The sequence below is a fragment of the Oncorhynchus clarkii genome, chromosome 6 (assembly GCF_045791955.1).
Source record: "Oncorhynchus clarkii lewisi isolate Uvic-CL-2024 chromosome 6, UVic_Ocla_1.0, whole genome shotgun sequence".
In the NCBI taxonomy this organism is placed as follows: Eukaryota; Metazoa; Chordata; class Actinopteri; order Salmoniformes; family Salmonidae; genus Oncorhynchus; species Oncorhynchus clarkii.
The window spans coordinates 40,373,369-40,395,421 of NC_092152.1; the positions used below are offsets into that span (position 1 = coordinate 40,373,369).

Genomic DNA, 22,053 nt, shown 5'->3' on the forward strand with positions numbered 1-22,053 from the left:
TGCACTTGTCTTTGAAGCCAAAATGTGGGTCTCAATAACTGTTAATCCATTTTATTCCTTTTCAGAACGTATTGCTTACATTAATATTCTATAGGGTGGATATAAAGCAAGCACAGTGAATTTATAATGAAAAACCTCTGTAATTTTAAGCCTTTTACAGATATACCGGAACATCATATTTTAGAACTGATATGCCATATTTATGTTATACTGATGTAACATTTCATGACATGTTTAATAACTTGCATCTTCTCACAGAGAAGAAATTGCATAGGTCACAAAATTATGACAATGACAATATTGCGGTGGGTCACTGAGAATCTGTGTTTGGCTAACTATCCTGCATGTTGGCACAACTCATTCCATGACAAAGGCATTCTAAAAAACATTCTAATTGGATAATTTGTCATACTTCTCACCTGAAGGACAAACACATGGATAATGTTTATTACACACATATTACTGCCCGATAAACTCTCTAAATCTATTCTGTGATGCAAAACAGTCTCAATGTTTCTCTCTAGACAGCAAAGCTTCTCAAGACAAAGGTATTTGTGAGAATGGATTTTTCCTTGGTCCTGGCAATCATGGCACGTTACTTCAGGCCCCATGCTACATTCCCTTCAATTAATCTTAATAACGCTTCTGTACATTGGAATAATTTTTGTTTACTGGCAACCTGGGCTATAAATACATAGTTTACTCAATGATTGAAAGAAGCTAGTGATTAAACTGTTGAGCTACAGTGTACAGTCATGGGCCTTTAAGCCATGGAGACAATCTTGCTCCCTGACCAGTGCAAGAAGACTGGAAAAGAAACAAACATTGATGTTTCTGGTCAAGGTAGCTTGACATCAAAGCAGAGCAGACATCCTCTCTCTCTCTCTCTCAGTTGTGTCGCTGTTGTTTTTACTTCTTCCTCCCTCTACCTAGCTTCCCAAAAGCTTCTTACCGTTGTTTAAATGTGCCATACCTCATCTTGAGAGAATGTCAAATGAGTCAGCCTTGGTGCCAGTTTTATTTCTGCTTTTACTAACACTTCCACCAACCAAATAAGTCCCTTAGGAGAGCAGAAGCTGTCTACCTCAGAGAAGGCATCTTGGACAGTCTGAAGACAGTCCCTTCAATGTAAGTGTGGCATCCCTCTGACTCACAGAAACCTCACAATAATATGAGGACTGAGGAGTACTAGAGTAGCTGTTGAGAAAGTAACCGCTTCTGGGAATCCAAATAAACAAGACTTATATGCATTTCTCCTGTACTGTCTCATTGCTTAGCGACACATGAAGAGCCTGGTCTTTCACACATGACTGAGTGGTCTTTCCTGCCACACCAGAAAGGTCCCTGGTTAGATGTGTCGTTTCTCTGCTCCCGTCCTCTGTATTGCTCTGCCCTGATGAATAAGAACTTCGGGGGTTTTGGACAGAGGAAGTGCGGAACCCAAACTGCTCTCCTGTGTGATGACAGCTTCCTGTGTACGTCTCACTTCCTTCGTGCAGGTAGAGAACCGTCTGAGAGGTGCTGGACACCTCCCTCAGCTCGCGGGATACCAGTGAGGGTGACTCTCGAGAGGAGATGATGGAGGGGCACTGGTGGCAGTTCTGTCTCTGCTGCCGCTGTGCTCCTATCTGACAGAACAGACATTTGATCTGCTCAATGAGCTTGAGGAGCATGGCCTTGCGGAGGAGGATGTAGATCCAGGGGTCCAGGATGGGGTTGAAGGAAGCGAAGCGGATCGCCCGCAGATCTGGGTTCTTTTCCAGTCTCAGCTCCACCGGAGTCTTATACAGCTGGTTCAGAAACACCTGCACCTGCAAAGGAGAGGTAATTAATGGAATTTAATCACCTTATTTTGCCCAGCTGAGTTGAATTGACTGATATTTATGTTTTATACAGCTTGCTGACACCTGCAAGATAAATGTAATTGAATCTAATTGAAGTGTGTGCGTGTGTGTGTGTGTGTGTGTGTGTGTGTGTGTGTGTGTGTGTGTGTGTGTGTGTGTGTGTGTGTGTGTGTGTGTGTGTGTGTGTGTGTGTGTGTGTGTGTGTGTGTGTGTGTGTGTGTGTGTGCGATGTATTGCCAAATTGTTCAACAAATCATGGCTAAGCATTTTATGGATCTAGCTGTCTGAAGGCACACCTGTCCTTATGGAGACTGATGTGAGCAGCATACAAAGCAGAATATGCAATATAGGCCTACACTACTATGCGAATCAGCTATGAGAAAACTATTCTAATGTCAGGTTGGGACTATTAACAACTCATGAAGTCACAATGACTTACAGGCATTGTGCGTGAAATATCAAATCGTGTGTACATGTGTGTCTTGTGCGTAAATAATTAAAATAGTCTTTGTGCGATTAGGAAAATGTGTAAAATGGTTCTCAAAGTGAGAAGAGAAACTTACAACTAGTGGAATGGAGCATATGAGCACCACCGCTGAGGTGCATATGAGTACAATCACCATCTGGATCTCCGCGCCGGCCAGATTCCCGAAGTTGCGTCTCCTTCTTGGGTCTGTGTTTCGCCCTGGGTCTGTCCCCAACGACATCCTCCGAACGAACTGCCGGTGCATCCGGATCAAAGCCCCGCACACCAGAACGTTACAGATCACCGTGGCCAGAATTAGAATCGAACTTGATCCCGCGTAGATGTAAGAAAATGTGGCATCAGTACTCACGTTGCTCCGCCACTCTATGAAGCACCAGGTTTGTGGGTACTGCTTTTTGACTTGTCCCAGACCCATACTAGGCATAGCGCAGAAAAGCGCATTGGAGATGTAGATAGCCAGAAGAGTCAACCCCGCCAGTCTCTGATCCACATAGTCGTTGTAGAAATACGCATGGTTTATCGCCAAGTATCTCTCTACGGACATTGCGCATATGATGCTGAGCCCCGCTAAAGAGAAGAAGAGGAGGATGAATCCGAAATACTGGCAGAGTGGGTCCCCGCCTGGCCAAGATCCTTTCACATAAGTGGCGATGGTGACTGGACTGGCCAGGAGGGTCCCCAAAAGGTCCGTAACCGCCAGACCGCAAACCAGCGTGTAGAACGTGGTCTCCTTCTGCTCTTTCCTGGACTTGCAGAGCACCACGATGGCGATTACATTTCCCACCACTCCGAAAATAAACATGATGGAAGGTATAGTCGGGACCATGGTCCTCCCGGTCACAGTATTGTTACTCATTGTAGTATGTCCAGATTATATATATTTTTTAAAATACTTCATTCACATTATAAGCTATCCTTCATTTTTTTTTTACAAGTAAAGACTACTGTAGATGCTTTAGGCATATTATCTACATAGATTAAACTTATCAAACATGATTGAAATATTCATGCTGAATGTGAGCTGAACCGATCTACTCACAACAGAAGTTAGAACGCCTTTAAAACGGTTGTTTAAGAGTTCCGTTGATTTTGCTGAAGTATCTGTAAGGGACAGTTCGAAAATTACTGGGGGGTGGGGGGCGTCCAAACTAGAGGAGGGTTGCTTAACTTTTTTTTTGCTTTGGGGAGGGCTGTGTAGTTTTTTTTTTTTTGGGGGGGGGGGGGGGGTAGTACGTTTTTTCCCCTGGTTTACATTCACTATTTTTCAGGTTTTACTATATAATTTCTTCCATCCTAGCCAATTTTCCTCATCTGCTTGCATGTGCCTCCCCTATCAAGGTGTTCTGGAACTTCCCTTATGCACTATGCTTCTCCACTTGCTAACTATACCACAGGTCAATATAGTCTACCAGTCTAACTGTCTATCCTGCCCACTATCCACCATTCATAGTGACAATAGTGGTAAGGGGATTGTTTGTCCAGATCTGCAATAGGGTTACTAGCAATCATACCACACATAAAATCATTCAAAGCTGCACCAATTTTCTATATAAATCCACAATAACAAGGATTATTAGCTGATAGGCAGTGAAGAGGCCAGGTGAGTACAAAAAGCTCCCCTATTGATCTTGTTTAGGGACAATACAATTATCTAGACTAGCCTAGATAATAATTGCATTTTTGTTTTTAAGTGAGTACAAAATGATATGTTAGGCTGTAAACTGCAGTGAACATTGCATTTTAATAACTGTGTAAAGAAATTGCAGAATGTAAAGTACAACATAGAACAAATTGCAGTGAACGTTTAAAGAGAGAGAAAGCGCAGCGCAGTGCAATGGTGTGGTGAACTTTGACGGATGATAATGAATCAATGTGTTCTTGCACTGATGTATTGCGAACACAGGACAGACAGAGTGATGAGCACATTGAAAAATACCATCCTAACATTAAGAGTCCTGCCCCCCTGCCCGGCCCCCTTCTTTTGCGGTCGGTCGGGACCACCGTTTGGACTGGTCTAAATTGCTAGTTAGGGCATGGGGTGGGGACATTCCAATTAGTTGGTTCTGGGGCTGTTGGAAACAAATCTGATGGTTGTCTATTGTATTTAATTTGAGTTTTAGAAGTAGTTAGTACCTCTTAAAAGTAGTTTGCTGCTTAAAGTAAAATCAACACATTTATTTTGTCATTAGTCAATTTTGCATGTCAGCAGTCAAATTTTCAAGGTATTGAACTTTCAAGAAGCAAAGTGTCACCTGCCAGATCATGATGATGATGCGAAATGTATAATTTGATGCAAAACAGCAAGTCAGAATTAAATGCCCCGTTCACGTGCTAGTTGGAACTAGGAAACTAGGAAATGTCCGACTCGCTAATATGTTGTAGTTATACACGTGCCGCGTTCAACCATTTAGCAAGTTAAACATTTCAGAGTTCCGACTAGCACATGAATGCGGCAAAATAAATTGACATAGTGGATTGCCTCAAGTGGTAAAATGAAAACTAATGAATTTAGCAATAATAGTTTTATTTTTAGCCTAAGTCTAGCATGTCGCGTACCTACATTTAAAACTTTAGCTTACAGAACGAGAAAAAACTTCACAGTTGTCAGGATGGCCAAGCGGTCTAATGCGCCAGCCTGAAAGAATGAATTCTTCCTGGAGACGGGGGATTTCTGGTCTATAAATGTAGATGTGAGTTCAAACCTCACGTCCGACAATGCTTTTTCCCTAAGAAAGCCAGAGTTAAACAATCTACACAGTGGATTGCCTTAATTAACCTCTACTGGATCGGTGTGTCCCCAAGGGAAGGTTGAGCTAACAGTGCGCTAATGGGATTAGCATGTCGTTTTAAGTAACAAGAAAATTCCCCAGGACATAGACATATCTGATATGGGCAGAACGCTTAAGTTCTTGTTAATTTCACATTTCCACAAACTTCAAATGTTTCTTTTCAAATGGTAACAAAAATATGCATATCCTTGCTTCAGGTCCTGAGCTACAGGCAGTTAGATTTGGGTATGACATTTTAGGTGAAAATTGAAAAAAAGGGTCAGATCCTTAGTGGTGATAATATATCAAATGAACCGGAATAATAGTTTGTTACATTTCACCAATTGCCTACTTTAAAATGCGTTCACCTAGGCAAATAACTTTTGATTCAATTTGTTTAATTAGATTTGATATATATTTAAATGTTTATTTTATTTATTATTAATAGCAGTGCTTGACTTAGACTGCAATAGGTTCCGGTACTCATTTTGGGTGTCCTACTATTTATATTTAGGTGCAGGAACTCCACAATACTTTGTAGCTAATATTGTATAAGAGGAAGAGGAGCTCAAGCAGTAGGACATTTGAGGTGCTGGTAGTCAGCTCCGGTAAGCTCCTGCCCACGTCAAGCACTGATTAATAGCCTTAATCCAGCATGTAACTTACCTACATTTCAGACTTTAGGTTACAGAATAGTCAGAAACAAATAAGAAGCTTGGTAGTTTGCAGTTACAGAATAGTCAGAAACAAATAAGAAGCTTGGTAGTTTGCAGTTACAGAATAATCAGAAACAAATAAGAAGCTTGGTAGTTTGCAGTTACAGAATAGTCAGAAACAAATAAGAAGCTTGGTAGTTTGCAGTTACAGAATAGTCAGAAACAAATAAGAAGCTTGGTAGTTTGCAGTTACAGAATAGTCAGAAACAAATAAGAAGCTTGGTAGTTTGCAGTTACAGAATAGTCAGAAACAAATAAGAAGCTTGGTAGTTTGCAGTTACAGAATAGTCAGAAACAAATAAGAAGCTTGGTAGTTTGCAGTTACAGAATAGTCAGAAACAAATAAGAAGCTTGGTAGTTTGCAGTTACAGAATAGTCAGAAACAAATAAGAAGCTTGGTAGTTTGCAGTTACAGAATAGTCAGAAACAAATAAGAAGCTTGGTAGTTTGCAGTTGTCAAGATGGCAAGTGTTCTAAGCCCAGACTCTAGGAGTGAATCATTCCTGTAGAAAGGCTTATAATGGTCTCTGAATGGAGGTGAACCAGACTTCTGACAATGCTTTTCCCTAAGAAAGTCGGAGATAAACAATCTACACAGTGGAGACCTCCGGGGTACATATTGTATCAGAATTACCTGTTTAAATTGCTTAAAAAAGGAAACCCTGATACATTGTAATCTTTGTTTGACAAGTGGTTCTGAAAGGTCATGAAATTACCTTCCAAATGCTATGTAATTTAACCAACTTTGAAAGCAGCAGTTACAACTATAGAACAGGCTTTTAAAAAGATTTGTAGATACAGGGCCATCACAGGATTCACGTATTAACTGCACAGAAGCCTTTTCCCAATATGACCGCCAAACAACTCAATGGGGTCTTATTGGATCAATTACAGTAACTTACAATACTGTAAGTTACTGTAAGTAGACTTGAAAATGGTTAATCTTCACCAGGATTTGTTTGTCGGAAGTCAGATAACCTCCAGTATGGAAATGTCTAACATTATTAAGCCTACTGCAGTGTTTGATTGATGACGGTTAAAAGCAGGGCTAACAAATGACAGAGTAACCCCCAAATGTATTCTCAGATAATTATTCCCCAAGGACAGTTTACATCGACTTGACCTTGACTTTAAGGACGAGTAGGATAATTAGAGCAGGAAAAAAACATGTGGCATGCACTGTGCACACCACCAGGGCTTTAGCTTAGCTCAGGGTGACTTTCATCCTTCACAACACCGTGCATGTCAATACCTTCAGTCTTAGGGCCCTTCCACATGAAAACACAACAGCTACCTACAGAATACAATGATTCCTTTCTCTGCATGAGTAGGTACATGCACATTTGTTCGGGAGAGAAGCGCGCGAGAGAGACACCATTTGTTATCTCCATTCTAGACTAAATACTGTTGGTTGCTCTCTAGGACTATGGAGTACACAAACGTTTTAAGTGAGCATAAAATCCAAGGGTTAAGGGTTAAAAATGTTATGGTATTTGGCAACATACTACACTGTGGCACACAAACGCCTCAGGGCTATTATGTGAAGATAGTTAAGTTTATATAGTAAAGGCATGCAGCTTGGTTCAGTGTATTGATGTATAATCATTCTATGGGAATCCCCAGCCATCTTTGTCTACACAGCCCAAACTCCAGACAGACAGACACAGAGATGAGGTGGAGGGTGTTGTCCTGGGTTGTACTCTCTACAACAGCTTTGTTTTCAATCCTAGTTTAGGAAGGCTTTGTGTATGTCTGTTCTACAGTTTGGTAAACTTGGAGATAACATCCGTAGAAGGTTTTGTGCGATGGCTCACGCAACATAACAAAGCTGGACACAGGGAGAATGAGACGTAAACTGTTTGGGTTGGCAGCAATGTTAGTTTGATAAATTATGCCAATGAGAAAGCAAAGGCCTCTGTTATCCCACCCACCAGACTGTTTACTTTTGTAAAACTATAGGTTACATCCACACGTCTATCACATGCAATCTCATTCCATGATAGTGGCATAATAATGCCTCGTCCAGAGCTCTGCACGTCAAGTTCCTTTTATTGAAGGGATGTTGTAGCCATGTCACTATTCACCTGGGTCTAAATTCTACCTTGAGATATTTGCAGGCAACCGGTAAATCATGCACTGACGTCAATGGGAGATTTACATAATCATCGAGTTTCACATGGGGATCACAACCTCTCCCCCAACGTGAGCAAGACAAACGAGCTGATCGTGGACTACAGGAAAAGGAGGGGCGAGCACGCCCCCATTGACATCGACGGGGCTGTATTGGAACGGGTCGAGAGCGTCAAGTTCCTTGGTGTTCCACATCAATAAGGACCTAGTGGTCCAAACACACCAAGGCAGTCATGAAGAGGGCACGACAATGCCTATTCCCCTCAGCAGGCTGAAAGGAGTTATACAGCTGCACCATCGAGAACATCCTAATGGGTTGTATCAAATCAGACTTCATTTGTCACATGCACCGAATACAACAAGTGTAGACCTTACCGTGAAAGGCTTACTTAGAAGCCCTTAACCAACAGTGCAGTTCAAGAAGAGTTAAGAAAATATTTAGCAAATAAACTAAAGTTAAAAAATAAAGAAAGTAACACAATAACGAGCCTATATACAGGGGGTACCGGTACCGAGTCAGTGTGCGGTGGTACAGGTTAGTTGAGGTAATTTGTACATTTAGGTAGGGGTGAAGTGACTATGCATAGATAATAAACAGTGAGTTGCAGCAGTGTACAAAACAAATGGAGGGGGGGTTAATGTAAATAGTCCGGTGGCCATTTGATTAATTATTCAGCAGTCGAATGGCTTTGGTTTCACCGCTTGGTATGGTAACTGCTCGGTATCTGACCGCAAGGTGCTACAGAAGGTAGTGCCATCCAGGACCTCTATTCCATCACACTCTTCACATATGCTGGTGCTATTCTTTGTTTATTATCTATGCATAGCCACTAACCCTGCTTACATGTACATATTACCTTAATTACCTCTACTAACCCATACCCTCGCACGTTGACTTGGTACCGGTACCCTTTGTATATAGCAAATTTTTCGTACTTTTTAATATTCTGCATTGTTGGTTAAGGGCTGGTAAGTAAGCATTTCACGGTAAGGTCTACACCTGTGATGTATCTGGAGCATGTGACAAATACCATTTGATTTGAAGCTAGGATTCGGCCCCCTAGTTTATATTGTGCGGACTGAGTGCTCCTTCTGAGGATCATTAAATGTGTAAACAAGTGCATGTAGCATTAGCAATTATTAACATGGATAGTGCCTCAGGACAGCCTTCTGGAACATTTAGGTCTCACTTTAACATGTTGAGATGTTCCAGAACACTCACTGGAACAGGGTGGAAATAGGTGCTTATGGTATCAACCTGAGGATGACCATTAAGTTTGTGGTTGGGTGTTTTAGGAAACAGTGTACAAAATCCTGAATTTAGTCTGTAAAGTGCTTTGTTCAATATGTTCCAGTTTAAAATGGACAATACTGTGAGATGGGCTAATTGTTGTGGTTTCATATTGTGAATAAAAAAAATTGTACTCGGTACAAAAACAAAATAACATGGTCCTCCAAGTGATACTGCTGAGTAATCCAGGCAGGCCATTGCCTGTACCATGAGTTATAATGTGATTGTTAGGTTGAAAAGATGCAGAACACATGTATGTTGTCAAACATACAGTACCAATCAAAAGTTTGGACACACCTACTCATTCCAGGGTTTTTTTTTAATTTGTACTATTTTCTACATTGTAGAATAACAGTGAAGACATCAAAACTATGAAATAACACATATGGAATCATGTAGTAACCAAAAACCAAATCAAAATATATTTTATATTTGAGATTCTTCAAAGCACCCAGCCTTTGCCTTGATGACAGCTTTGTACACTCTTGACATTCTCTCAACCAGCTTCCTGAGGTAGTCACCTGGAAGGCATTTGAATTAACATGTGAGCCTTGTTAAAAGTTAATTTGTGGAATTTCTTTCCTTCTTAATGCGTTTGAGCCAATCTGTTGTGTTGTGACAAGGTAGGGGTGGTATACAGAAGATAGCCCTATTTGGTAAAAGACCAAGTCCATATTGGTCTGATAAGTTCACATTTGAGGTTTTTGGTTCCAACCGCCATGTCTTTGAGAGACACAGAGTAGTTGAACGGATGCTTAATGGGACTATCATTTGTTTTCCAACATCACAATGACCCAAAACACACCTCCAAGCTGTGTAAGGGCTATTTGACCAAGGAGAGTAATGGAGTGCTGCATCAGATGTCCTGGCCACCAAAATCACCCAACCTCAACTCAGTTGAGATGGTTTGGGATGAGTTGGAGCGCAGAGTGAAGGAAAAGCACCTCTTTCAAGACTGTTGGAAAAACATTCCTCATGAAGCTGGTTGAGAGAATGCCAAGAGTGTGCAAAGCGGTCATCAAGGCAAAGGGTGGCTACTTTTGAAGAATTTAAAACATAAACATATTTTGATTCGTTTAACACTTTTTTGGTTACTACGTGATTCCATATGTGCTATTTCATAGTTTTGATGTCTTCACTATAATTCTACAATGTAGAAAATAGTTTAAAAAAAAGAAAAACCCTTGGATTAGTAGGTGTGTCCAAACTTTTAACTGGTACTGTAACATAAAACCATTTCCTCTCTAGTTTAATAGACCCATTAATCAAGTTAAGTATGCCTTTTCAGTATGGTCTCTTCACTACACCCAGCTCTTACCGCCTTCCCTTTTAAGACCATATCTCACTGCTCATATGTCCAATTTGTCTACAATACATTTTTATTATTTTATGATTTTAATTAATCTTAACTATGTTTGTTCGTTCCACTTTGTCAGGTTGAGTGCTTTGATTGCACTGTACTTCCTCAATTGTAAAAAGGTTCATTTGTTCACATACTCCTACCGTATGCCTACCTCACTCCAAATGTTTCACAGTGGGATCTGGTGACAGCTATTTCACTCCTACTGGCTTGCCAAGACCAGAAGTACGTCATTACCACATCAGGAGGGCAGTAGGATCGCTGTGTCATGTTAAGTCTCATTCCCCAGAGAGTCTGAGGGCAGCGGGGGCTACCTAGTAACCCATACTTACTGTAGGGTCACTCAGACAGTATCTGCAGCAAAGCTCTCTCTTCACAGCATTGTTTGTGTATCCAGTCGTTAAAGCTGTAACTACACAGGTTTAGCAGCAGTAGGCTATTAAGTTTGATTTGAATGGACTTCACAGGTATGTGTTATGTTCAAGTCATGTCTGGAGGCTAAGGGAACTTCTGTCAGGTCCTACTTAACCCACACAGGACAAGTCAGAAGATACTGTAGGTCTTCCATCATCATCTGAACATTGCCTCAGTGTTCTCTCCATGTCAGCGTTTCGTTCAAAGATGGTGTTTTAGGAGGCTGGGCTCTCAGGAACAGAACTCCTCACAGGCAGACGGGAGATTCTTGTCCTGGACAGTGCTTCTCTCTAAAATTACCCCAATTGTGACTGAGCATTGCACTCCCACCTTCTTCTTTCCCTAGTCTAAAATAAAATATGCAATAACAGCAAGTTGTCCTTTGGGTTTGCATAATGTTTCTCACCTAAAACTATTGGCAAAGAGCAAAATGTTATTTTCACACACAGCACTTGTTGCAAGGGGCATGTAGACTACTGTTTTTGGAAGAAGGGGGATAGGGAGAGAAATGAGAGCAATGAGAGTAATCTCATTTGTAAATGCAGAGGTTGTGTGTTCCTCTGAGTGCAATATTCTGTAAAAACACACCGCAATACGCACATCCTCAAGCCCTCACGACAAATCAGTTGTATCTTATTTTCCTTCATTAATCTCTTAGCAGGCTTTAAAATGTTAAATATGCAGCATTTTCTTTGATGAATTACTGAAGATTAATAAACCCAGTATCCCGAGACACCAGTGCTGCCAGTTGCCGAGCCAACAAAAACACACCCTAGCAGCATCTTATCCTATAATCTGTTTTAAAGAACTTAGACACAGCAACATACTGGGAAAAGTTGTCATGTCACCAGCTGCGGAAAATGTTCCCTTTCCCATTACATCTGTATATCACATCTATAAATCGAGAGGGACAGAGAAGAGTTCCCAAAGCTTAAGCTTGTAATCCCAGAAAAGAAGCAGCACAGGGGAGGAATAGAATAACATGAGTATTTGTTGATCAAGCATTTATGAGGACACAACGGTCGTTTCACAGGGGTGATGGAACACTCTTCTTAAAGGCCCAGTGCAGTCAAAAACGTGATTTCCTGTGTTTTATATACATCTACACACTATGAGGTTGGAATAATACTATGACATTGTGAACATAATGGTAATGCCCTTTTAGTGTAAGAGCTGTTTGAAAAGACTGTTTTGGTGGGATGGAGCTTTGGCTTGCCTGGTGACATCACCAGGCGGTAAATTAGTAGAAAAATAAGAGAGTTCCAAACCTCTCTGCCAATAACAGCTAGTTTTCAGTTTTACGGTACTTTATTCTTGCTTAAGAAATGTATCTTTGCTAAGAAGCTATTTTTGTTTATTTTTGACCATTTTCATTCAAAATAATCACAGTAAGGTACTTTATTGTTACCCAGAAATGATTTGATACGGAGATAAAAATGGCCGCAGTGGACTTTTAAGTCAGAGACTTTCTCACAGTTTTTAAGTATCCAACAATCTTCGATGTCATAATTGGAAAATGTGTTTCATACTGCTTGTCTGATGGAATGTTGTATGTTTTATAACATAAAAACAGATCCGATCCATGGGAATTTGCAAATGGCAGATCTAGTAGGATATAACTATTTTTAGCAAATAAAGGTTCTGACTAACTCTTAGGGAGTCAATATGGAGCCTCCACACAACAATGGCTCTTGTTTGTGACTTAAAAGTATTTGTGCTGTGTATTCAGCTTAGTCTACATAACAGGCAGTTTCCCAAGCCCATGCCATGAATGCTCAATAGTTGTAGCATTATGTGGAATGAACACATTATGTGAGCCACAACAGTTATTTTTCCCCATTGATGACTTATCTCCCCCAAATGAAAAAACAACAACAGGGATAACTTAGCCAGAAATGTTTTCGCCTGTGGTATTTGAGTAGCCTATGTTGCAGTTTACTAAAGTCTCAATACATAATTCATACTTTACCGTTATGCCACTGTTTTGATACACAATACAATTTTCCAGACGTCACAGAAAGACCTCTCAACTTCTAAAACAGGGCCAAGCAATACACCTACGATCTGGATCTAAGATAGTGTGCTTTTCTTTGTGGTTGTGGCCTACAGATAAGGCTAAGAAATGCAACTGTATTCATGCCTGCGTAAAGGACACATTTTGTTTTCCCTAGATTATTCATCAGCTCCCCTAGGATTGTATAGCATGGGATTCATTCCCCTGGGAGAAAACACATGCACACACCAGCAAACACGGCCTGCATGTACGCTCACAAACACCTCATTCTGAGAGACGAGAGGAAAAGGAGTGGGAGGATTTCCCCCGCTTTTCTTATTTTCGGCTTACATGAGGTCATAGTGACCATCAGGCTTAACAATTACTAGACTGGAGCTAGACCAATAACATCATGTTGATGTCCACAACAGGAAATACAACATACTTTCAAGAAAAGTTTTAAAAAAATCTCAAGAAAACAAAGCTAAGGACAAAACAGAGGTTATGAGTATTACGTGTAAAACCACTTAAAAGTTAGAACTACAAACTAAGTCTTTGCTTTGTTTATATTTGTGTATAAATAATCAAGTAAAGAATCATTATTTGAAGATCACAGTAATTTAATAGACAGAGTTTTGATCTTGTTTACAGTATATTGCTAATCTGCGAATGGCATTTGTCCAAAAGACAAATACTAGATTTTTTGCTTTTCACGTACAGATGATATTATTTCAAATATGACCCACACTTCTTGTGTAGCGTGGGCTGTTTGTTCAGCCCTGCTTTGCAGCTGCCTTGGCTGCCTGATGGGCCCGTCTCTCCTCCTCAGCCCTCTCCCTCATCTCTTTCTCCCTTCTGATGAGCTGCTGCCTCTCTGCCTCCCACTCCCCCACCTTTCTCTGGTACTGCTCCATGTCAGGGCCCTCTGCTGAGGCTAGGCTCTGCTGGACCAGGCTGGAGACCAGCACCTGCAGGGGACTAGGGTCCACCTTTCCCCTGGACTGGAGCTGCCCACTCAGAACCTACACATGGCCAGAGGAGATGAGGAGGTGAGCGATGGGGTGTATGGAAAAGGAGGCATTAAGGCCTAGATTCAATCAGATCAAGTGTTAACTGGCGATAGCCGACACCCGCATAGCTGATGTTTTGCCTGGTGTCAGACGGTGTAATTGCTATCAAAACGGTGAGCAGCTGCTCTTGTGATCGTCACGATGAGGATTTATTTGAGCCTAATCAAGGTGTAGGACTAGATTACATCACACATTCCAGTGTTCAAACTGGTAAACACGGAGGCATGGGATTCCTACTAATGAGACTCCGTGCAGCCAAAGGCATTGTCCGAGATAGTTATACCGGAAGCCGCTTGTGGATTTAACAGCTCTTACGCGGTTCCACCTCTGACACCGTCAAAACTATGCGGGTGTCGTCTGGCGCCAATTGAATCGAGCCCTAAGTGTAACTGTCATTGTAGATTATGAGTGCTTAATAGCAATTTATTCAACTGATCAAAACAAGAAATCTGTAACACAACATACATGCAGTCCATACACAGGCTCTTCCCTTCTTTAATTGATCTTCCCTTTGCCCAGTACCTTAAACCTGCTGGCATAGAGGGGTAGCTTATCTCTCTCTGCCTGGTCGTCCTCATCCACCTCCTCCTCTTTCTTCCCCTCCTCTCCTCCTGACTCATCATCCTCTCCAGAGGAGGAGTCTGAGGCAGAGGACAGGTCCTGCAACAGACCCTCCAGGTAATCCACCTAGGAGAAACACACACACACACACAGCACAGGTTTAAGGAAACACACAGACGCAACTGGGACAGGCGGACATGCACTGACAGACCGACACGATAACTCTGGAGCAATGAGCATCCCCTCATAGGAGTCCATCAGGACAAAGAACGGACGCGAAAACAAATACACCCAGACAATGGCACACACAATTAATATTTCCTGATCTACACAGAGTCCTCAGTTCTGACACTGTCCTGCTTTCTGGCAAACCTGGTTTGGTTCCCAAAGTCTCACAGATTCCCCCTGTTCTCCAGACTCCACTAAATCACATTACTCTGCTCAGAGTTGAACTACTGAACTAGATAGGGCTAGAGGAGCACTGCACCAGGGTGCGTTGACGTGCTTCTGGGTATAAATAACCCAGATATAACAGTCTCAACACTAAGCCCTGGAGATAAACCCTCAGACCGGCTCATGCCCTGTACCTGGAAAGTAACAGCTCTCTACTGCCACCAGGTTGGTGTCATATGCTCATTGTGTTATTTGCAGCATTTGATGAGTAAAATGAGATTGTAAACAATCAGCTAAACTGTACAGGCTTCTTATTCATGAAAATGCTTTATAATGAGTTAGTATTATACTTGTATAATGTGTTACTAATGATCTTGTTCTCGTTAGATACTGATTTAGGTATTGTAAAAAGTACAGCACTAAGACAGGTATTGGTGAGTACATACAGCATCCTTTGATAGTTTGCCATCTCCAGGAGCGGCAGCTACTCTCTCCATGACGGCCAGGGCCCGGCCCAGATACCCTGGGGTCCACATCAGAGGCATGCCCCTGAACACAGCATGGATCCCTGCCCCCATCTCCACCTTACCTAGAGACAGACAGAGAGAACGAGAGAGGAGCAGGAAGTGGAAACTATCAGAGATGTGATCAGCACAACATGACAACCAGACCATGCGGTTTGGAGAGGTTGATTTAAATGTTTGACAAGAGGATAAAGCAGGGTTTCCTGAGAAACCCTCATCCTTCTGCTATCGACAAATGGTTAGGAACATGAGGAAAGGCTATGGCTTGTTTTAGGACCAGGAGTATGGCAGAATACAGACCTAGTAAAGCACAGCCCAGCAGTTGAGCGCTGAGGCCTATAGAGCCATCCTGCTTCAGACCAGATATCAGCAGCGATGCTCCCAGAGCCCTCTCCTCTGACATCTGCACAGTCAACCAACACAAACATACACTTATGCTTCAGACAACATTTGAAAATAGCATAATGACTGACTTCCACAGAAATACAGTAACTGTGGCTGCTAAATTTACACTGATACATTTTGCACTCGTCTTTTCCTACTAGCACTGACTGGTGATAGATACTTTGTTGAGGGAAAATCTACTTGCTGCGATTGTGATAAGTTGTCTCACCTAGCTATCTTAAGATGAATGCACTAATGTAAGTCGCTCTGGATAAGAGCATCTGGCTAAATGACTAAAATATAAAAAATATGTAAAATATATATATGCAAATATCCATATTTATCAAGGGGGATGGTGTTGTGCTGGGATCATAGTGACCTTCTATACACACATATGCCCTCCTTAAGTTAACAACAATCAATAATTTCTACAGAGTCCAGACACTCCAAATTTTCTTTGGCACGATAACTTCTCCCGGACATGTTGGTACACATGAAGTACAGAGCAGTGAATGCTACTTTACTTACGCTGAGCTCTGGTTTGGTTGCAAGGTAATTGCTAAGTGCATACAGGGACAGGATCTGTGTTGTGGGCAGATCAAAAGACTCCTGAAGCATCACCTCTTCCACGACAGAACAGGCACCTGCAGAAGAGGAACAACCTTGTGAGGTTTTAAGCTACATTTCATATGTGTGTACACTGGCTTAGTTTTGTTTAACCGAGTTTTTCCCAAAGGGGGTCTGGGATAACTTTACAGTTTGACAGATATTACAGTTTCAGAAGTCAGAGACTCTTTACCTTTGAAGTCTTCATCTTTTATGAAGGAATCTATCAGAATGTTGAACGTGAAATCATCTGGGAACATTCCATATTGCACCTAAATACAGAAACAGAGAACGGTTAAAAACTTTCCATAAGCACAATATCAACCTCAGACATTGAGGTCAAACTCTTTAGAATGTAGATTTTCAAAAAGGCACTATGTACTGGACAATTACCATTCTAGGTAGAACATTAATGACAATGTTATGGTCATGGAACATTGGGTGCCAACATGGAGTACACTTTGTGACACTGTGTTTCTATACTCAGAGTTGATATTCACGTCATAAAAGGAATTCCCCTCGACCATCCCCACAAATTGGGTAAAACATTGATACCCATTGTAAAAACAAAAAAAAGCCAACTTCGTCGTCAGTTTTTGTTGTACAGAAATAGAAAAACATGCTGCTGTATTGTTCAATGTACAAGTTGAATTTGCAATTGACTAAAACAAGCAGACAACAAAGAAAATGTCAAGTTTTTGAAGTGAACCAATAGGGTAACCTAGCTCACCACAGGTTGTTTTCACCATTTTCATTCTATCTAATACCGAGTGGACTATGGCTCTGCTTAGCATAATGTAGTCCTACCTTGTTCTTGAGTGTGTGCAGGGCCTTGTCTCTGGCCCCGTATCTGAGACACTGTCTGACCCAGCTGTGGACAGTCCAGTCTCTGAGGTACCAACAGTTCGGGCTGTGGCGAAATCTACAGGAGAGAGAAGAGAGATGTTCAGTTCAAAAAACAAGAACAAACAAGACATGAATGTTTATGACTTCTGTTATGTCATTATTCTGACGCTTTTATGCAGCATAGGTCAAGTCAAGCGTAACCGCTTAACCCATAGGCTTGCAATGCAATATTCTTGTTAATCTTGTAATCACATAAGAAACAGATTCCAGAGGAGGGGAGAACAGGGAAGCTCTTAGACAGCATCGAAGCACAGAACAAACATGCATGTGACTGAACATAAACACACCATAAAAGACTTTGGAAGAAAACAGGGGTCAGAAGACAGTGGCCAGGAAGTGAACATCCTAACAAAGAAAATCATTTAACATGGCATGCAAATTAGGCTTACTTATACAGATAGTACTCTGCTTGATCAACCTCTTCTCTTGACGATATGTTGTCAATAAACTGAAAAAGAAAATACACAGAGATATGTTATGACAATGAAATAGTTTGCTACAGCTGAAACTGGTTGACAGACATACAAGCTACAAGGATGAAATCTCTCAGTACTCTGCATGCTCTTACACGTGATATTGACAGGGAGCTGACAGGGAAGTTTCGGTCATACGTCCTATCCATCAAGGAGGCCAACAACGCTGTAGGATGACATGTTCATATTCAGCTTTACTTTTCACATTTCACAAGAGCTAGACTTGCTGAAACTTTCTGGCATTTAAATATATGACTTAAATCTTCAAAAGACGTTACACTACTAATAACACAGTACAGTATCTCTCCACGTGTAGCCAACACTGCCCCCCTGTGTTAATTTAGTGCAGACATTCACAGACATCGTCACTGGCTTGACAAGTTACATCTTCAGTACGACTTATGCACAGAATAACGAATATATTCACACGTCACTGTGTCTCCCAAAACTAAAATGCAACTGATGTCATGTCCACTTAACAGCTAACGCGTGGCAGATATGGTTGAGGCCCACCTTTCATTTGTTGCGCTGGGTAGGGACAAAGAGAATAGTTAGCAATGAGTTTCTTTGGATAGCTGTCTTACCCAGATTTTGATGATCTTTCTCTCTTGCGTCCCATAATTTGGTGTCTGTGTATGGTGTGGAAAGTAGACATCTTCTAGCTGTAGGACATAAACAAGAATGACCACACGTTACATAGAGTAGACAATGGACTCTGAAGGTAACATGCACAATGCAATTTATTGCGATTACAGTAAAATCAAATACTAAGTTCAACTTTGGACAAACGGGATAAGAGGCATCTTATTTGGTTTAGCTTGTGAGGAGTTAGGCTAGGTCAGAATGGGTTCATTATACGTAGCTAGCTAGGTAGCCACCTGGCTAGCCTTCTAGCTACTTGCCTGGAAAAACACAAATAGTTCGGCCAAACAGTGAATCAATCAATGATAGAAAACGTTCCTGATTTAAATAATTATTTTTTAGTATTAAAAAAATGTACCTATAAAACGGTGATTTCCACATTTATGGATAACTTTGACAGCTCCTAAACAACGCTTCAAAGTGTAGGCTGCCATCTTGGGACGATACCAATATATGACAGAGGGGAGCAACAATGTTGAGTGAGAGAGAGCCTTACTCAAATACACGTTTAATGCGAACCGTAACACCATGAAAAACAGTATATATAATACGGAAATAGAAACGGTGTTATTTTTCTAAATACTATAATTATGTATGCTTAATAAAAAATATCAAACATAACATTAGAATGAAACCCTTTATATCTATTGGTACGGCCTCGAGTGCCTGTTATGGTGAATGTCAATTGTCCCAGTGGCAAATTCATTGGAAATAGGTAGGCCTGTCTGATCAAACCCCTTATTTGATTATATCAAAAAGTCGTATCAAAGGCCTAGATATTATGTGCAGACTGCAGAGTCGTTCAGACTGATGATGGCTGTTAATTTATGGCTCTTCCAGTTCTTCCAGGAATGGGCAACATTGATCCATTAAACCAACAGAGATAGATAACTCATCTTTATATCTGTGCTATTATAGCGTCTGTGACAGCATGGGCAGCGCCATTGAGGCTACAACCCATAGGAATCCCACCCAGGTGACTACTTTAAAATGACTCAGGTATTGCGGAGTCCCTGAATGGCGCTACCCATGCTAAAACGGCCTTTTGGCCACTACAGGCCTCAATAATTCTCTATGATAAAACCACAGTTTCTAAACCATATTTGATAAAACCCTACTCAATCGAAGGGAATGGGAAACGCTGTAAACTTTGATAATAAAAAAATACACACTATTGTAATGTTAGGATGGGCGACTATGGGAGTCTTATTCATTAGGCACCAATAGGTACAGTGCGCCTTAGAGTTCCACACATTTTTGGGCTCCACAGTTTTTGAGCTGTGGAGTGGTGCAGTGGTCTAAGGCATTGCATTTCAGTGCTAGAGGAGTCACTACAGGCCGTGGTTCGATCCCGGGCTGTATCACAACCGTCCGTGATCGGGATTCCCATAGGGCGGCGCACAATTGCCCCAGCATCGTCCGGGTTAGGGGAGAGTTTGGCCGTCATTGTAAAATAAGAATGTGTTCTTAACTGATTTGCTGGTTAAATAAATCATTATTTTACGATTCAAAGCAGTTATTTTTTTTAACGTTGTGGCTTAATGAATTCATATTCATTAAAGCACAACGTTAAAAAAAAAACTGTTTTGAATCGTAAAATAATAATTGACCCTGATGTCATATAAAATCAAAATCAAATCAAATCAAATAAAATGTATTTATATAGCCCTTCGTACATCAGCTGATATCTCAAAGTCCTGTACAGAAACCCAGCCTAAAACCCCAAACAGCAAGCAATGCAGGTGTACCCTGCTCTCTGTCACCTGTTCAGGTACTGTGGCTGCGGATGAGCTGAAGAAACAGCAGGCTTCCCCTGCAAAAAAGGAGCCAAAAAGTAGTTGTGCAGGTATCAATACCAACTTATTTCAGTGCACCTTCCACCATTCCACAAACCCAGAGCAAACAGAAGAGGGAGACAAACACATCCTCTTCTTGATTTTTATCAGGCCCACTTGGCTACAAATTCTAAAGTGCATTTTTCTGTGTGTAGTGCATCATTATTTTGACTAATCACTGTTTCCAGTCATACAGCCAGTGTAGGATATACTGCCCGAACTGTATTGCAATTGACACAATAAGAGTTTCTGTAACTAATAACAAAAAAATGCATCCCACCCTGACTCCACCACTCAAATATAAGCTACCTCAAATGTAAGAGATAACGCCCCCTTTGATGGCTTGATATTCTCTGAATCCTTTAAATGACTTAATTTACCAATACAAAGGTATTGCACAGGCCAGGCCTTTCTAACCAAAGACCAGATGGCTGCTAAAGTATCTTCTAATGTATTTGTGTCAGATCATAGTCCTTCACCTTGAACCAATGTGTTTGTATTCAAAACATAGTGTAATCTATTTGTTTACTACGGGACGCTCCTTGACCGTGATTATGTGAACTTCTTGGCCCAAGGTCTAGGCAGGTGAGAGGTCATGTCCTGGGTGGGTCTCTGTTATTAAACAAAAGCGGGAAGAATTTCTGCACCCTTTAGTACACTGACCATCAAAACAGGAAGTTCCCTACCTGAGAACCGTGCCAAAGAGAACACACAGGAAGTGAAGCGTTTTAGCAACACAGTTGCTGCAGACATAACTCTGTCCCTCATCCCGATGCTTTATGGCCTCTGTGAAACTTTACAGGGAGAGCTTTGAGTTCCAGCTGTGTGTTCCTGGCAATAGTGAATGAAGAGAGGCAGAGAGGCCACACACCCCACTTAGTCTTACCACATTTACATAAAGACCCTACAACACCATCTCTACACATTATGGACTGGTGGACACGAGGTGGACACGATACGATTTATCCTTGCAGTTTGATATTCTACCAGGTTATGAGAATTTACCCACCAAGTCTAAAATTGTTTTATCTCAGTGACTGTGAGGTGGAGATAAAGAATCCAGAAGTAGTATTTTTCAGTACCAAAACTGTCTTTCATCCCGTAAACCGGTTCCTCTTTATTCTAAGATAGGTTTAGCCTGATTTGTGTGTACACTGTACTGTAAAAAGTATGAAAATGTATGCACTCGCTACTGTCAGTCACTCTAGATAAGAGCGTCTGCTAAATATACCACTGCTGAATTTGTACAGTTCAACTGAGCCATTCATGGTGATTACTGATTAATACATTATTGCTATATTTTAGTAGATGCTCTGGATGACATACATGAGCAATTTGGGTTAAGTGTGTTGCTCAAGGGCACATTGACAGATCTTTCACTTAGTCGGCTCTGAGATTTGAACCAGCAACCTTTCAGTTACTGGCCCAAAGCTCTTAACCTCTAAGCTACCTGCCGCACAGATTATACATACATAATGTCAAACTGCACACTGACATACACTCAGGATATGAGGCAGGTCCTCACCAGACATCACCGACAACAATGTCGCCTGTGGGCACAAACCCACCGTCGCTGGACCAGACAGGACTGGCAAAAAAAGTCGCGGTTTTGTCTCACCAGGGGTGATGGTTGGATTCGCGTTTATCATCGAAAGA

At 41.3% G+C, this 22,053-nt stretch overlaps 3 protein-coding genes across 3 annotated transcripts in view; 1 reads left to right on the forward strand and 2 right to left on the reverse strand.

Moving 5' to 3' along the window:
- Positions 1 to 58: 58 nt before the first annotated feature.
- On the reverse strand, positions 59 to 3,391 carry LOC139411147 (prostaglandin E2 receptor EP4 subtype-like). Its single transcript, XM_071157027.1, has 2 exons — positions 2,408 to 3,391; positions 59 to 1,811 (listed from the first exon to the last, which is right to left on the reverse strand). The coding sequence occupies exons 1-2, from the start codon at positions 3,185 to 3,187 to the stop codon at positions 1,242 to 1,244; spliced, it is 1,350 nt and encodes a 449-aa protein (XP_071013128.1). The 5' UTR covers positions 3,188 to 3,391; the 3' UTR covers positions 59 to 1,241.
- LOC139411149 (isotocin-neurophysin IT 2) overlaps positions 1,755 to 22,053 on the forward strand; it is a 38,641-nt gene continuing 18,342 nt past the window's right edge. The window contains exon 1 of the mRNA XM_071157031.1: positions 1,755 to 1,824. The gene's annotated coding sequence lies outside the window, so the exon portion shown is untranslated. The remainder of the gene's footprint in view (positions 1,825 to 22,053) is intronic.
- Positions 13,594 to 19,014, reverse strand: LOC139411148 (small ribosomal subunit protein mS27-like). Its single transcript, XM_071157028.1, has 11 exons — positions 18,921 to 19,014; positions 18,505 to 18,582; positions 18,016 to 18,086; positions 17,837 to 17,895; positions 17,349 to 17,463; positions 16,735 to 16,813; positions 16,464 to 16,579; positions 15,852 to 15,954; positions 15,474 to 15,616; positions 14,596 to 14,760; positions 13,594 to 14,025 (listed from the first exon to the last, which is right to left on the reverse strand). Exons 1-11 carry the CDS (start codon positions 18,994 to 18,996, stop codon positions 13,777 to 13,779), a joined length of 1,254 nt encoding a protein of 417 aa, XP_071013129.1. The 5' UTR covers positions 18,997 to 19,014; the 3' UTR covers positions 13,594 to 13,776.

Excerpts from the sequence above, each read along its gene's own strand:
- LOC139411147 (XM_071157027.1), bottom strand. The coding sequence starts at position 3,187 with ATGAGTAACAATACTGTGACCGGGAGGACCATGGTCCCGACTATACCT. Across the intron at positions 1,812-2,407 it reads TATGCTCCATTCCACTAGTT|GTGCAGGTGTTTCTGAACCA; the intron begins GTAAGTTTCTCT and ends TCTCCTTTGCAG.
- LOC139411148 (XM_071157028.1), bottom strand. The coding sequence starts at position 18,996 with ATGGCAGCCTACACTTTGAAGCGTTGTTTAGGAGCTGTCAAAGTTATC. Across the intron at positions 18,087-18,504 it reads GAAAGATCATCAAAATCTGG|CGTTGTTGGCCTCCTTGATG; the intron begins GTAAGACAGCTA and ends GTCATCCTACAG. Across the intron at positions 15,617-15,851 it reads GCTGGGCTGTGCTTTACTAG|GTAAGGTGGAGATGGGGGCA; the intron begins GTCTGTATTCTG and ends GTCTGTCTCTAG.